The following is a 17,017-nucleotide window of genomic DNA, read 5'->3' on the forward strand; positions in this document are numbered from 1 at the left end:
GAAACCCTTAACTTCATCCTAAATATTTGAAATCTTTAAACTGTTTGTCAGAAATGCCTGAGGTATTATGATACAGCAGTAAAGAGAAAATGTGTAGTTGACTTCAAACTGCATGTTTAATTTGCATTCCCTCTCTTTGTAGACTCAGTACACAGGGGATTTCCTTACAGCTGCAGCCAGCAGCTACATTGCTTTAAATTGTTGCTGTCAAATTCCTTTTCTAAAAATGTTCTGAGACTATATATTTGTTATTTGTCTTCACCAATTTGGTAAAGACAAACAGCTGCTCACTGTCCATTTTCTGTTGATTTCCTTTTCCAATTCTTTGAAGGACCACCTGAAAACTTCTAGAGAATAATAAGTAAAACTCCAAAGTTGATAAAATCTCTCTCTCCAGATCTCATCCTCGACCATTTCTTTCTCCTTAGCGTGTATATGACCTCTTCCAGGTGAAGTTCCCTTCCTCTACTTCCACACTGCTCTGTTCAGGCGCATGAGATCTTTGTCTCCTCATCATGGTGGTTCTCCTTCTGCGAGGTGGAGCCATGTTGCTGGTCCTGTTCCTCTGCCCGGTGTGACTGTATTCTCCTGCAGGACCATCCTTCTCTTCCCCTTTCAGGAAATCAGCCATTACCCTGAAGTACTCCAGAACTGCGATGTGACTCCAGTTACCTTCCTCTACCTCCTCATTCCCAGTCCTCCTTCCGTCGCTCTCTTCATGGCCCTCCAGATTGAACCCACAGTGCCCTCCTCTGTCTGTCAACACCAGAAGGAAATAAGGGTTGCTCTGGAAAAGCGGAAGGGGGACGGTGGAGACAGGTGGGAGGAGAGGGTCATCACAGCTGCAGATGCAGAGCACAGGCACCGCCACCTCATCTGCATCTCTGAGTGGTTCATTCCTCTCCCAGTAGCTGTCCCAGTCCTTGGCAGGGGAAGCTCTCTCACCCAGTCCCCAGGCCACTGAGGGTGCCAGGCCCCGTGAGGAAGAGGATCCTGAGCTCAGCCCAGAGTTTAGAGAGCTTATTGGAGGTCTCGGGGCTCTCTGCTGATGCTGGGCTGAAGAGCAGAAAAGAGTTTCCTCAAAGTCTCTGAGGGAGGAACAGCTGAGGGCCCGATCCACATCCAGCACTGCTCTGAAGGAACTGCCATATCTTATGATGGCAACAAGTGATGAACAAAACAAAATAAGTTATGATTATGTCCATATGGCATCCATATCTGTACTGTAACTAGCATGAATTAGAGTAATGTGGGACGATTTCTGCAATTGGCACTTAAGATATATATTTTATGAAGCCAATACATTATATCTGCACCCAATACCTCAAGGTGTTTTCTAATCATATCAAAAAAAAGAACGCAAACATCATACTAGGAGAAGAAATGGTAAATATAAGTGTTCCTTGTGTTGTGCCAAAGTGGTCAGCAACACTCGAGGCCAAAGTGCATGCCCATATTTGGTCATTTCAGTAATTACAATGTTTTTGCTGTTACAGATAATATAGTAATGTATTATTTTATGTATTAATATTAGTAATGATATAACTTGTACCCTGCCTAAAAATAAGTTAAAATTAAGCATTAAAAGATTAATTCCCCTGAATAACTATTGGCATTAGTCATTTAATGTACTTAAATGCATATTTCACCAGTTTAACAACACATATGACTGTCCCACATTAGTGGGACGATGAAAAATTGACAAAACATTTTTTCACCATATGATAGCATATTTTAAGACATGAATATATAAACACAATATGATAACAATTGCCAACATTGCTCCATTTATGACTTTAACATTGATTTATATCCTTAACATTGAAGTTTAGTCAAAATCCTTTGAAATGGACTTTACAGCAAGTACTTCCTGTTGGAAGACTCCCCTGTCCCACTTTATGGCATCACATATGTGGAGTCATGTGATTTCAATTACATGATACTCCAGGTTTAATTTGACAGCAGTCCTAATCACAAATATTTGATAGAAAAAGAGATAGATGCATCTGAGCTTATGTGTCCCACATTTGGAAGTGTCCCACATTACTCTAATTCACCAAATTATTAATACATTTTCATCTTGCTGTTATTTCCCTCACCTACTTAATTGCAGTTTCCGGTGAAAGAGCACCCCCGAGCGATAAACAGGAGGCATAGCTGTTTCAAACCACAGCTGGCCCAGGAGTACAGGTGAGATGGCTGCAGCCGCTGTCAGGTATGAACTTGATCCACACTCTCCCAAGTAGGAAAGAAGAATCCCTGAACCTGAACCCTCGCTCACTGTGACCAGCGCAGAGGACGGGTGGCAGCTGTGGACATAAGCAACCGCCTGAAACATGAAACTTATCATCAGTGTCAGGTAAAAACATTGAATCAACAAAATATACATTTACAGAAAATTTCCCAGAGTCCAAGGTGAGATTTGATGAGATTGATGAGACAGTCCAAAACCTTCTTGAATTCAATGAAATAAAGTAGAGAAAAGAGGCAAATCATGACCTTTGTGAAGCTGGAAACATTATATGTATTATATTTTAATATATAAATATACACATATAATATTTTTATTCTTTTTTGCTTGGCAAATGCCTTAAAACAATGTATCCACTATTAGAATGGCTCATTTTCTGTCCATTGATTAATTGCGTAGTCGACAGTCTCATGAAATCATTAATTACAAAAAAAACATAAGATGATAAAAATAAGAATGTGCCATTTGGTGCAAACCACAATAAAAAAAATCTTTCTGTACCTGCTCAAGATCAGCTGGGTCTCCAAACTCAGTCAGGCGTGCTGTGGTCATCGGGCACCCTGCTGTGCCTCGAGGGTGAAACACCACCACATAGAAGCCTTGACGCATGGCTAAATGGCACAGCGCTTTCAGGTGAGGCGTCATCCCTCCCCAAGACTGCGGGATGAGGATGAGGACAGGAGGTGTTGAGGTGAAGCAGCCCAAAGCTTTTCCTCCTGACTGATGCTCCTTCCTCCCCTCCCACCTCTTCCTCCCGACCGCCTCACCCAGTCTTGTCCCCACAGCCCAGTCCAGAGCTATATTTCCTCCATCCCTCAGTAACAGATGGTCTCTAGAGAACTGCAACGTGTCTCCATGTTGTCCACACAGCAGGCTGGACAGAGTCTGGAGGTGGGGGTCGCCTCTGGGCCAGGTGGCCAGTCTTGGCCTGGCCAGAGAGCCACAGTGCCGCAGCAGATATTTGGCCAGAGCAGTGGGTTTGCAAATCAGCCTGGGTCCATCTGATGTCTGGCCTGATCCAGATAAAATATCTGTCCCTGGTGATCCGGCCTCCTCGGTCCATGTTCTTGTATTTCTGTCTAGTGGCAGCTCCAGGATCAGGCAGATAATGACCCAGAGTCTCCAGCCTGCAGCCCTGACAGCCAGCCTCGTCCAACAGCGCACTCTGGGCCAGCGGAGAGCCAGAGACAGCAGCAAAAGTAACAGTGACGGGAGCAAACAGAACAAGCAATCCCATACAAAGAGTGCCACTGGTGAATACATGATTGAGATTGTAGTTTCACATAAAATCCAAAGTCTTCTCAGGGACGTTTGTAACCTCAGACCCCCATAATTTAAAAACTCCTGCCTTGTTGTAAAAATCTAGCTAGATAAGTTGACTGCTATGCTGAAAAGTCATCTTTTTTTCCTCCAGTATGTTAATAAATCCAAGAAGATTTAAGAGCTTTAAGATTTAAGAGAGATTGTTGTGTCCCCCCCACTGCAGCTCCTCCTCCCCTTTCTCCTCCCTCCATAAATCATTTACTGCAAGCTTAAGCTCAGATAGAAACTGAACAAACACAAGCCACATAAATCTGTCCCATTAATGTTAACATGTTTCCCCAGTTTATCAGTGAATATTTTTTTAATTGTTTATATAGCAGTGAAATGAAAGACTTGCTGTCCTTGTAAAAGTTCATTTGACATTTATATTCTAGCTCTAAACTAAACTAATAATAAATTCTGACCCTCGTTTCAAGTTAGTTATAAGGAGACACATTCAGGGAAGCTTTTCAAATGGGGGGAATAAAATAATGACAGATGAATTATACAGTCACATGCATCAGAGCAGGGCCATGTTTTACCAGCAGCATCCCATTTTATACACTGAAGAGACTGACCAATATATTGGCTATATATTAATGCATCACAAATACATTTTTTAATTTAATTTCCAGTGAAGTTTGAGGTTAAACACATACTGTCATAGTATTATTGTCAGTGGTGGACTCAGGCTATCTCAGGGGCAGGGGTGAAAAAATATAAAGGGCACTTGATACATTCAATGGGCCCCCACTTCACAATGTTTTTCTCCCATACAGCGCGCATTTAGCTGTAAAATATCTGCTTCATTACCTCTTTCTCACAACACTTATACAAACAATAGCCAATCCAAGGTTAAAAATTATTATCCCCAATATAACATCAGATTTTAACTGTTCTCAAACATTAATGGTCAAGATTTACCATTAAAGATCCTTCCAGATGTGTTATGACCCACAAAAATACTCTGCACAGACTAATCATTAGTGTCTGATATAGTTTTTCCACAAGAATGTTCAATTAACTTGTTAAAACAAATCTTCACATCTACTGATTCTCCCTCATTAAAAAAATCCAAAATCTATTAATATTCAAACATTTTAAAAGTTTGACTGCTGAACACAAGATGTCCCCTACTTCACTGTAAAGTCCATTCTCAGTGTTAGTACACTGGAGGCTTCAAGTTTCCACATCACACTTGTGTAAGTGGCATACCGGACTATGATTTTCTCCAAGATGTCACAAATCATTCTTGTAGGTACACGCTGTAAACTCAAGTCTAAAGTGAACACAGATAAACTTTCCACTTTCAGCAGATGAATGCGAAAACAGCCTTCTAGTGTCAAACTCTGCACATATATTATTCTGCACAGTGAAGCTCAAACATCACAGTCAAGTAACAAGAAGCAACACACACATTTCTGAGTGGAGGGGGGACATAAACTATCTTATCTTGAAGTTTCCATCCCTGTGTGTGACCTTTGACTTATTGCCACTCTGACTGAAATATCACAACAACTGTCGGGTGGATTGAAATCTACAGATATTCATAGTGGCCAGATGATGCATCCTAATGATCCTTGACTTTTCCTTCACTGTGGGGGTGCTCAATGGAGACAGGGAGCAGCTGCATGTTCACCTGCCCCTTAAAAAAGTAGCCATCACAGTTCATTACTCATTCATTATTTCCTTTCATTTCTCTCTTGGATATATATCCCCACAATGCTCTGTTGTACACAACACATGGTAAACATTATACCTGCTAAAATCAGCATGTTAGTATCTGAGCATGTTAGTATGCTGATGTTTGCACTGAGTTCCAAACATTCTTGTGGGTAAGTACAGTCTCACAGAGCTGCTAGTATGGCCGCTGACTCTTAACAGAGTAGCAGTCACACAATTTACAACATGTTACTCTAGTTGTTAGTCTGTAGCTCATTCTGCCAAATACTTAAAGTTTCTCACACAGCCTGTGATTATGATAAATTAACATTAAAGTATTCAGTAGAGTGTTTTGTTTGTTTATTTGTTCAGTCAACTTAAAAGAGCAGTTCCTCTTTAACCATGCGCAGTACCAATCTGTCAGCAGTATTTCATCTAATCTAATTCCTGCCTGCAGGTGTTTCTGTTTCACCCCTCAGCCCCTATCTGTCTATACGAGCATATTTTTTAGCAAGAAGTATGCAATGGATCCAAGACATTTCAATAACCACTATCGCTTAAATGAATCATATCTCCCCACCCAACCCCCATCTTTTTTATTTAAAAAAAAAAAAAAAAGTGTGTGGAAAATATCTTTTGATAATTATTTTCTCATCAAACATTTTTATTTCTTGACCATGATGGTAAAACATAATTAGATATAATTATAGATAAATATTTAGACAATTAATATAAAGGATCATAAATTGATAAATTATTAAATAAGTCATTAAAATATGTTTTCTCTAATCAACATATAAAATGTCAAGTTTGTTACACAAAATGTTAGAATGAAAATTGGAAAATGACGTCTTTAAGGCCATGAACACACACACACACAAATAAATGAAACAAATAATTAAACTTATTTCTCAGGTGAAAAGTGGATAGTTCTACAGGAGGCCAGAGTGGGCATGTTTGTGTGTGTGTGTGATAATTTCTCACACAACCAGTTTTATTATGTCAGATATGAAATTAGGTTGAGTTCACAAATAATTACACCGCACCTTTTTACCGTAAGTGGAGATTGCAGGAAACAAAAGTGAAAGTCAATAAATAAACCTGTTATCTCCAGATCATAAACTAATGGATATCATGAATTATGAATAAGATAAATGTAACACTAAATGTAACTTTATATTTTTGTGGAAGAAAATGAAGAAAAACAAACGAAAAACAAAGTTATTTCAAACTCTTTGTTTTAAACATTTAACATTTCCACACAACCAAATCATAACGAGGATGTTGTCACACATAGGCAACAAGTCAAACAGGTACCAGGATGGTCGTGACTCCACCCTGATCATGGATCTTTATAAATGAAGTTGCCAAAGTAAAAATATAGTGGACAGGACGACATTGAGACCTGTAAGTAAAGTGTTTTCATAACTGGTGATTAATGATTATCTATATAAAATAAGATTTGACATGGTCTGATTTTTACTTTTTTAATATATAAATTATGATGTTGTGACACACAGTTTTACACAAGTTCAAATCATTTAGAAAACTATTTATATTATTTAGTAACAAAACAATTTATTCACTTTTTGTGGGGTTTTTAGTTTGTTTTGCTTTCCTAGTTTTACAAATTTGGTGAATGTAAGTATGGAATAGTTATACTGGTATAATAAAGGTCTACCATTTAGGTTCACATGGCGCTTTACGCACATCTTGTGTATGTATGTGTATTTAACAGTCACAAAACAGAGTTGGCATTTGACTATTTACTCAAGTACTATACTTTTTGTAGTTCTTCTAGATGATATTACCACTCCACTCTTTATTTCAGAGGGAAATTGTAGGGAGATTGTACTTTTTACTCCACTACATTTATTTGACTGCAATAATTACTAGTTGCTTTGATTATTAGTTTTTTTTTTCATCCAAAGCATATGATCAGTTTATACAATAGTGTGTACATCAGTAATAATAATCCAATAATATAATATTTTACTGGAAACAGACTCTGTTACAGGCCGTTCTGTGTAATACAGACTTCTTTTGAGTTGCTGGGTAGATCTCTTTTTAGGGTTGTGTGGCAGCCACATGCACAAAAACTATTGTTTAGGCAGAAGGTAAGAATATACAGTATGTTTCCCTTCTCAGAAGCTGAGAAGTATTTTGGATACAGCATACCTCACAAACATCTGTGAACTTCTAAAACATTTACAATGATTACAATCATTTCTGTGTGAAAGTTTTGCTGCCTCTGAGATTCAATAACCTGTTATCAGCTCTGTGCTTTGTTTTCTGTCTTGCTTTATGCAGAAGCATGCTGGTTTTTCTGTCCCCAAAAAATCCCAGTAATGAAATGAATCATAATGTACATAACGCTCTCACTCATATCTCAGTGTTATCACATTGAGAGAACAGGTCCAACAAGTTCAGCACAACAATGACTCCATTATGAAACATCATAAATCAAGTGTTGCCACAATACAGAGGGAATCAAGACGTTTGTTTACTGATATTTGTTCAATTGTAATGATTAGTCAAACTAAAAGAAAAGGATGGATCATTTTTAACCATGCTAACGGCATTTCTCTATGAATAGCAATGTCGTTGCGTCAGTTGGTCTGATCGCCACTTTAGTACAGACTGAAATATCTCAACAACTATCTGACGGATGAAGATGAAATCTTGTACAGATATCGATGGTGCCCAGAGGATTAATCCTGATTTTGGAGATTCCTTGACTTTTAGCCCCCCTTTGAGGTTGACTTCTGTGGTTTTGAAAAATCTCAACAACTGTTGATTGCCATGAAATCTGGCACACACATTTATGTCCCCCTCAGGATGAATTGTAATCACTTTGTTGATCCCTAACTTGACCTTTAGTGACAAAATCAGGTGAAAATTTCGATGACATGTCCAATGACAAAATACTTGTAACTAACTAATAACTAATGACAGCCCATCCACCTCAATAATTGTAATTGGAGCCTGTGCTTACTTCACACCAAGTTAAGATCAAGACTGAATTTCATGCTCACCCATTTTTTTAGTGCTACCTGACACTACCTGGGTAAGGACTGACCTTAATGACATGTTAGGCCATCTATTAAAACCCATGAAACTAGCTCTGATTTTTATCATTCTCCCATGCTCTATCGACAGGTTGTGCAATGATGTCTTGGCTGGCTGCATTGTGTCTCCTGCTTCTGCAGACTGGAGCTCTTGGGTTTGAAATTCGTGGAGAATCTCTGACTCATCAGGTGATCACAGAGAGAGCGATTTTAAATACCACCGTGCAGGTGTGCCGTGATCTGGCCAAGGCTGAGGGCAAAGACTTCACTTTTCCTGTAAGATTTAAATTCAACTTTCGAAATGACCAGTACATCTATCATTAATAAATGTGATTTGAAACTATAATAAAACTGTGTGTGTGTGTGTGTGTGTGTGTGTGTGTGTGTGTGTAGCCGCAGCCTTTTACAGCTGAATCTGTTGCTGTTGCCTGTGAAGCATCAAAATCATCCAGGAGTTTCCAGCAATCCATCAGGTCGATCCAAAAAATGAATAAACGAGTAGACTTAAGGCATGCCTTCGATATATCCTATCACTTTGATGATGAGGCTTTTGCAGGAGGAAGGGACATAATCACATCAGGATTATCAGCTATAAAAGCCAGCAACCAGCAAGAGAACTTCGAGGCGGCGAGAGAAAAACTAGGAGAAATCCTACACCCTTTACAGGTATTTTCTGTTATTGCTTTTGTTTTTTTAAACAGTTTCTGGTACAAATGTAACACTTGAGAACTCTTCATACAACAGTTTCATGTTGAACAAGCATGCTTTTTTCATGGCTTTGAAAAAACATGCTTTACAATTCAAGTGCAACAACCAGCACAACAGTGTACTTCCATAAGACAGTTTGAAAATGTATTTCAAAATTGCACGTACAGTACTGTACATTTAATTTTACAACAGCCTATGAAAGGAAACAACTTTGAGGTGTAAGAAATAGAGGAGTGAATGTAACTGGTGTTTTTGCACGGTTAATCCATCCTGTCAATCCAACAGAAAAATCGTTTTGGCAGCAAATTGACTTGCAAAGCTGCCTGTTGATGTACAGAGCTGCACGAAGAGTTGTGAAAAATGTAAGTTAGCTGCTGTTATTAACATATTAATGCTGTAAATATTTATCTTGTCTTCCTTTTCATTAATCTGAAGGATTTCTACAGTCACAGTAACTGGGTGGAACTGGAGAACAAACTCCCAAACTCCAATCTGATCCGATCAGGCACCAGCATTGGTAACATAGCAGGTAAAGAGATCATATAATGTCAGTATGTGAGCTGAGGAATGCATATGATGTGATTAAAGAGATTGTTTCATAGAACAAAACATTAACAATTTGCTTGGTTTGGTTTAATTTGGTTTATTTTCATACAGATGAAAGCAGAGAGACCTGTCGCAACTGTGACGGAGAAGACTGCAGGAACAACATTTTGGAGGATATACTGCGGGAAAATATACTTACGTCAGGATATTTTAGTATTCTGTTCTCAAGCAAACAGAAAGGTAATTGCTTCTTTTATTCACATTTCAAAACGACTGTCACAGCAATGACTTCCGATTTTCAAAACATTTTGTTTTCGTTCTGTTTCTAATGCTGAACAGGAAAATGCAGCCATGGAGGTAAATTTGATCGAACAAGAAAGACAGAGCCTACTGGTGGGATCAACAAAGACAATGTAAATTCAAACCATGGACATCTCCACACTAAAGCAGCAAATATGGCGATAGCTGCAACCAGTCAGCTACTTGAGGACATTCGAGGAGCTGCTGGCGACAGACCATTCCTCCAGTATGAAACCCATTCTGCACATTTCATTTATGTACTGTAAAATGATGCTCAATGTTTTTTTCCCCAACTATTTGTCTGCATTCTTCTGTCGTCCTCCCTGAGGATGATGGGAATCTTGGGAAGCTGTGACATAACTTCCAAAAGTTTTAGGGGCCAAAAGATAAAATAAATTTTACATTCAATCCTTTGTCAATGTAGGTATGACTGTTTTATTTATATCCACATACCTGGGGAAATGTTAAAAAAGGAGTAAAAATACTCTATTACAAGTAAAATTCCTGCATGAAAAATCCTACTTAAGTAAAAGTACATAAGTATTAGCATCAAAATGTAGTTTAAGTATTGCAGTAAAAGTAGTGGTTTGGTCCCTCTGACTGATATATTATTATATATGACATCATTAGATTATTAATACTGAAGCATCAGTGTGTAAGCAGCATGTTACTGTTGTAGCTGCTGGAGGTGGAGCTAGTTTCAACTACTTTATATATATTTAGCTAGTTTAGTCAATTGTCTCTACAGAAGAACGAGTTTTTTGTGGTGCAACTGTGGTTTTAATTTAGTAATGCATAAATCTCCACTTAGCAAACACTTTGGTTATAACTAGGCTAAGTTTGAACTTAGCTCCTGTAGTTCAAAGTTTGTTAATTCCTTTATCCATCTGTCTCCATCACTCAGGATGATGGGACTCTCCAAAGGATCCAGTAAAGCTCTTTGTTTCGCGATCGACACAACAGGAAGCATGAGTGATGACATTGCGGCAGTGAGGAACGTCACTTCCTCTATAATCAACAGCAAAGTGGGAACAGAGGATGAGCCCTCAGTTTACATACTGGTACCTTTCAATGATCCAGGTAGGATCTTAATGCCCCAGACACGACTTTACATTCCCGTCTATCTTTTTCCTATCATTTTCTGTATACTTGTTGGAATATTGTACCTATAAGTCAGCGCCATAGTATGACAATAACAGTAGCTGTACATTATAAAGTACTGACATAACATAGACACAATATGAGAAGTAACACATTTCTTTCTCCTGTCTCCTCCTGAACCCCAGATTTTGGGCCACTGATGAGGACTACAGACCCACAACTCTTCAAGAATGCTATTAATTCACTGACAGCAACTGGTGGAGGAGATCTGGAGGAAATGAGTCTTTCAGGACTTCAGGTGCTGTGATGTATGTGTGACTACTTCAAAATCTGTCCTGCAAAAACTACTGTATCATTGCTGTCCTATTTGCCTCATACAGCTGGCTTTAACTGGTTCTCCACCTAATTCTGAGATCTTCGTCTTCACGGACGCACCTGCTAAAGACACACATCTGAGAAGTACAGTGTTGGCACTCATAGAGCAGAAAAAGACGGTGGTGAGTAGCCAATGTAAATCTGTCAAAAAAAAGAAAAGAAAATACAAACTCATAATGTAAAAACCTAATGTAATAACACTAAAGACATGCTAGAAGCTCTATGAGGTACTTGATGGAAACATGAGCACGTGTAGCAACTTTAATGGTAATACATTCAATAGTTGTTGAGAAATTTCACTCACAACCACAAATCTGAACCTTATGGTGGCGCTGGAGGAAGAGTCAAGGAATCTCCAAAGTCAGTAGGATTCATCCTCTGGGGACCCTGAAAGTCTGTATAAAATTCCCTGCTAATCCATCAAGTAGATGTGGAGATATTTCCCTGGATAAGTGAAAACTTTAACATGCTGGTGGCGCTGGAGGAAAAGTGATAGGATCACCAAAGCCAATAGGATTCTTCCTCTGGGTACCGTGAATATTTGTACCTAATGTTATGGAAATATTAGATAATGATACCTTATAACTCAAATCCTCTCTGTGTATCCGTTATGGCTCAAATCATCATTCACCTCTTTTCTTTTCAGGTTAATTTCATGATAACTTCCATATTGTCTCGTCGTCGAAGACAGATTGATAACGACCAACAACAAAAACTCACTCGAATGGTGGCATCAGATGTGCAGTTGTACAGAGACCTGGCCCAGGCTTCAGGAGGTCAGGCTATTGAAGTCACAAAGAGTGAGCTCCCTGAGGTCACCAGCATCATAACTGAGTCCTCCAGCTCCTCTCTGGTATTAATAAAATTCTCTCACTGGCCATTACTAATGATTTATTTTTTTAAATAAATAAAAAATCAGCTGTGTCACCAGTTTCATGTTATCTCGTAGGTGACCCTTCTGCAGGCAGCCAGGAACCCGGGAAAAGCAGAAAATTTCACTTTTACAGTTGATGTGACAATAAGAAACCTCACAATTTACATCACTGGGACAGCTGTCACCTTTACTCTCGTCAGTCCCTCAGGTAACACTTCTTTGCAGGTGCAATCTTTTAAAGGCAGTATTTGTATTATGATTGCAGTTAATAAGCAATAATTTAGAAATACAAAACACAGTAATGTTTAGAAAAATAATATGTTAGTTTTACGTATTGGCGTAAGGCCAGATGTACAGGTAAAAGTATTTTAAAGCCACTTTGTGTAAGATTTGAAAAATTCCAATTTTAGCCCCATTGGTATTAGTATTACACAGTGGTAGACAACAATGCAGCTACTACTACAACTAGTGGTCTTTAAAATTAATTGCTATAAGTTTGTTTAACTCTTGGCCTTTTGACCAGTGTGCTTCATTTCTTGGCTTTGTTTTTAGGTAACATGACAGGATCCTCAATCACTGCATCTCAATCAGTGGGAAACTTCCAGACTCTGCAGCTAAAAACACAAGCAGGACTGTGGGAAATAAGAATGGCGTCAACAAATCCCTACACTCTGAAGGTCGTAGGTGAGAACTCAATGATTATCTGAAAAAAACAGCAGTATGTCTTTTCACGGACTTTGCTTTCAACAGTTTTCATTGGAACTACTTTCTGCAAAAGGATTAGTGTTGGATTTGCAGTTTTGCAAATACTTTTGTAATACTGATTGGTGGGATGATGGTTTTTACTAATTCTATGTTTGTAAGCTCTTTTGTGTATGTGGCGTCTTTCGTTGATTTCTCTCCTTCAACCTTTTATTTGCAGGTCAGAGTGGCATTGACTTCCTGTTTGACTTTTTGGAGGTATCTCAGGGCCCGTTCGGAGGTTTTGATGTTATAGACAATCGCCCCAGAGCTGGTAAAGGACAACAAATTATATGATATTCTGAAGTAACATGGTCAATTTAGACATACTTCAGTGGATTTTCTCTTTTTCTGAAGGTGTTAATGGTAGCCTGATGGTGACGGTAACTGGGAGCGACTCCGCCACAGTGACAGAGGTCACTCTGGTTGAATCTTTGGGCTCAGGAGAGGTTAACGGCAGCGTGGAGGCTCAGGGTGGTAGAGACTTCTTAGTTCATTTTGACAGGATACCATCACAGGAGTTTGTGGTGCTCATAAAGGGGCAAAACAGCAATGGTTCCTCCAAAGCATCCTCAGTGTTGTTCCAAAGACAGTCACCCACCAGCATCAGAGCCTCTACTCTGACTGTTACTGCTGTAAGTAAAACACATGAATCTAAAAACCTATGATATGCTTTTTAAGATTCACTGCCAAAGTCTTTTAATTATACAGCTAATGCTGACTGTTTTCTGTTTTCCTCTGTATTTAGGATGATTCAAACAACGTCTTAGTACCAGGAACACCACTGTCAGTGCCCTTCTCTGTGATGACCAGCGGTGCAGGAGGAACCTTCAACATTCAGGCTAACAATGACCAAGGTTTTGCCTCATCTTTCCCATCCAGTTTAATCCTGGAAACTGGAGGCAGTGCTAACAGTACAGTGAACCTCACAGCGCCTCTCAACACCGCATCTGGTACTGACGTCACCCTGACCATTGAGGCCGAGGCTCCTGGGGGCACAGACACCAACTACATTGTGTTGCGTTTCACTGTACTTGAAACGGTAACTCTCTAGTTGAGAAAGAAAATTACATTTGAATAAATGTTAAGGCAATGAATAATGTTTCTAGCTCTTTAAAGGGGACATATCATGCTTTTTGTGATTTTCTTTTATTTTTATACTATTACAATGTTGGACGTTAAACATGGTCAAAGCTCCAAAACTTGAGGCAAATGTATGTAAAGATGCTCTCTGCAAGTCAAAAGCCAGGACTTCAGCCTGCTCTGAACACTTTGTTTGCAATGTTACCTCTACTTCCTCCTCCTGATTATGTCAGATTGTTCAGGCATGCCCACAAACAACCTTTCATTCTGTAGCCTTTGTTGCTCATGGTTTCTCAAGGTTGTTTATGTTGTCCACTTGCATATTTCGGATCAGATTCGGGCTCAAACATGTATGAATGTATTTGAAAAGTTTCCATTTCAAGTAAAGAAGAGAAACAGAAGTGAAATCCTGCTATTACTGTTAAACCGCTGGAGGTCTGCTGAGACGCAGCTTCTGGAGGCTAACCAATCAGAACAGAGTGGGCTCATCGGGAGGGGGTCCTTAAAGAGACAGGAGCTAATACGGTCTGTTTCAGGCAGAGGCTGAACTGACGGGCTGATTTAAGTATAAAGATTTTGAACTGTAATGCAATATTCAAATCATGCAAATATTTCAGTAGAGCACAAGAATATAAATATGAACCTAGAAATGTGCATGATACGTCCCCTTTAAATCCCTTCATCAATGTTTATTGGTCACTCAATGATGGAAAAACTTGCTGACTTTTTCTTCTCCTCATAGGTGACTGATTTCACTCAGCCAGTGTGTCAGCTGCTCAGCCTGCAGTCCAACTGCTCTAACAACTGTAGCTCATCGATGTGGGAGCTCTCCGTTCAGGTGACTGATGGGGCTGAAGGGACAGGTGTGGACCGTGTCAGCCTCAGACAGGGCAATGGAGCCCTGAACACCAGCCTGGCTGCTGGCAGCGAGAACGGAACACTGGTGTCCTACCGGGCTTCTTGCTGCTCGCCTGATGTGGAGCTGCTGGTTGTGGATCGCGTGGGTAATGTAGGCTCCTGTTCCTACTCTGTACGGGAAACAACCACCAATAGTCCTCAAACTACAGCCATCACCAATACAACCATCACCAATACAACTACCACGACACCACAGTCTACGACAGCTGTTACTTCTTCATCTACAAGAGCTTTTCAGCCTTTTCTTTTTTGCCTTAGCATCGTGATTCTAGGGCTCAGTTTACCACCTGAAATGGAGATGCACTGAGTGTTCACGTGTTGGTGTAGGGAAGAGTTTCATTTTAAAATGTTCTTTTGGCTTCTGAAAATCAACTACACACTCTTTACACTCAGCTGTAGCTAAAACTCATGCAGTCTAATACAACAGCCCAGCAATAAATCCTATGAAGTGTATAATGACCAGTTTTCATTAAAACCTTTTTAGAGAGGTGTTGATTCAATTTTATGGTCATTTTGGAGGCTCTAGTTTGTTGTGCTGCTGAATTACACTGTCTGATACTGTGAGGTCTTCCTATTCTTCCTTATATTATAGTATTATTTTAATAATATGTAACATTAACTACATACAGTATATTATACTGTATGTATAACAGGGTGCTTGATGCAATCATAAGACCTTCATTAAAAGCTTAATCCAAATGTTGTGATTGAGACGTAGGCCATGTGAGCATCTTAATTTAACTTCAATCAATTATTATTCATTTATATTTTGTGTACTTCTGATATTAAAATGTGGAATGGCATTGTTGATTTATTATTAATTGAATTTCACTAATCAAATGTATTTGATCATTTTAAATCATATATATATATATTTAATGCTTGCTTTTTCACACACAATTTCTATAAAAACATTAAGGATGACAATAAATGCTAAAAAAGTGATGTCCATTGTGGTCCTTTTGGGGCAAAAGGTCTATGGCAGCTTAGCCGTAACCAAGAGGTAACAATTAAATCAGATATACACAATATGTGATAAATAAATACCATTAAATAAACCTGTCTGTATAGTATTGCATTGACTGAAAATCTACAGCAACAGGTGACACATGACTTAAAATTACTTGCGTCTCCTATTTATTTAATGTCTTTCAATAGGTTGATCCACAGGACAGCAGCAGAAAATGAAAATGATCATTAGAGCTATTGGAGGAAGAATGAGCGTCCATAACTCATAAAGAAGTCACTGAGATACTTCAGTACGTCACTATAAAGAAGCCAAAACACAAGTACGAGTTGTATTCCACCGCTTTCATGTGGTGTTTCAAGCTCATCAGGTCAAGCAGGTGTAGTGCATTTGCCTTTCCACACAATCACATGACCCCCCGACCCCTGACTGACGTTTGTAATGTGAGAATAACTGTGAAGGGGCAAAAAAGGAAAAAGTGCGACTAAATGGTGCATACAGTTTTGGTGAAGGGGAAATGGTTTTGTCACCGATGCATGTAACAAATAACAAAAAATACTCGTCAGACAGGTCACAGCAGACAACATATGAAAGACATACTGCCACAACAGTAGTAACACCACCACACAAACTTTAGCGTAGCTCAGGAGGCTGCTTGAATTAAACAGTACAATCATTTAGTACAATCAAACAATTAATAAATAAAGAATGGCCATAAGTGATGCACCTAACAACAGGACAATAAAATAAGAAACAAAATGAAACCTTACAAATTATGTCAAGAACACTCTTATCACATGCGATTCAAACGTTTCACAGCTGTGGGCTCCAAAGACCCTCTAAATCTTTCTGTGGAGCATCTTGAACTTCTTTTTAAACTATTAAAATCACCATCAAACTGAACTCTCCTCCTGGTTGTTTCCTCTAAAACTGTTTCTAACTGTTTCTGAAACCAATTATAGATTCAGCTTCTTAAATAAACTTGTTAATCCTGTTCCAATGACTGTTAGTAATAAATAGTGGTTCATTTTTGCCCTTACATAGAGGACAACAGTGGTGACAACAGTTTGTGTTCTTCACATCATGTTATTCTGCTTTTCTGTATAAAAGTATTTTTCCTT

At 38.9% G+C, this 17,017-nt stretch overlaps 2 protein-coding genes across 2 annotated transcripts; one reads left to right on the top strand and one right to left on the bottom strand.

Annotated features, from left to right (window-relative positions):
• Positions 1-60: 60 nt before the first annotated feature.
• Positions 61-3,514, bottom strand: LOC137196293 (protein ABHD15). Its single transcript, XM_067609161.1, has 3 exons — positions 2,753-3,514; positions 2,100-2,329; positions 61-1,151 (listed from the first exon to the last, which is right to left on the bottom strand). The coding sequence occupies exons 1-3, from the start codon at positions 3,512-3,514 to the stop codon at positions 425-427; spliced, it is 1,719 nt and encodes a 572-aa protein (XP_067465262.1). The 3' UTR covers positions 61-424.
• A 4,866-nt stretch (positions 3,515-8,380) lies between these two features.
• LOC137195018 (von Willebrand factor A domain-containing protein 7-like) lies at positions 8,381-16,018 on the top strand. Its single transcript, XM_067607097.1, has 15 exons — positions 8,381-8,559; positions 8,677-8,949; positions 9,427-9,520; positions 9,649-9,777; positions 9,877-10,063; positions 10,742-10,917; positions 11,124-11,236; positions 11,319-11,435; positions 11,960-12,166; positions 12,263-12,395; positions 12,740-12,871; positions 13,110-13,202; positions 13,286-13,563; positions 13,677-13,970; positions 14,754-16,018. The coding sequence occupies exons 1-15, from the start codon at positions 8,383-8,385 to the stop codon at positions 15,234-15,236; spliced, it is 2,886 nt and encodes a 961-aa protein (XP_067463198.1). The 5' UTR covers positions 8,381-8,382; the 3' UTR covers positions 15,237-16,018.
• Positions 16,019-17,017: the final 999 nt, after the last annotated feature.

This window comes from Thunnus thynnus, chromosome 13, assembly GCF_963924715.1.
Source record: "Thunnus thynnus chromosome 13, fThuThy2.1, whole genome shotgun sequence".
Taxonomy (NCBI): Eukaryota; Metazoa; Chordata; class Actinopteri; order Scombriformes; family Scombridae; genus Thunnus; species Thunnus thynnus.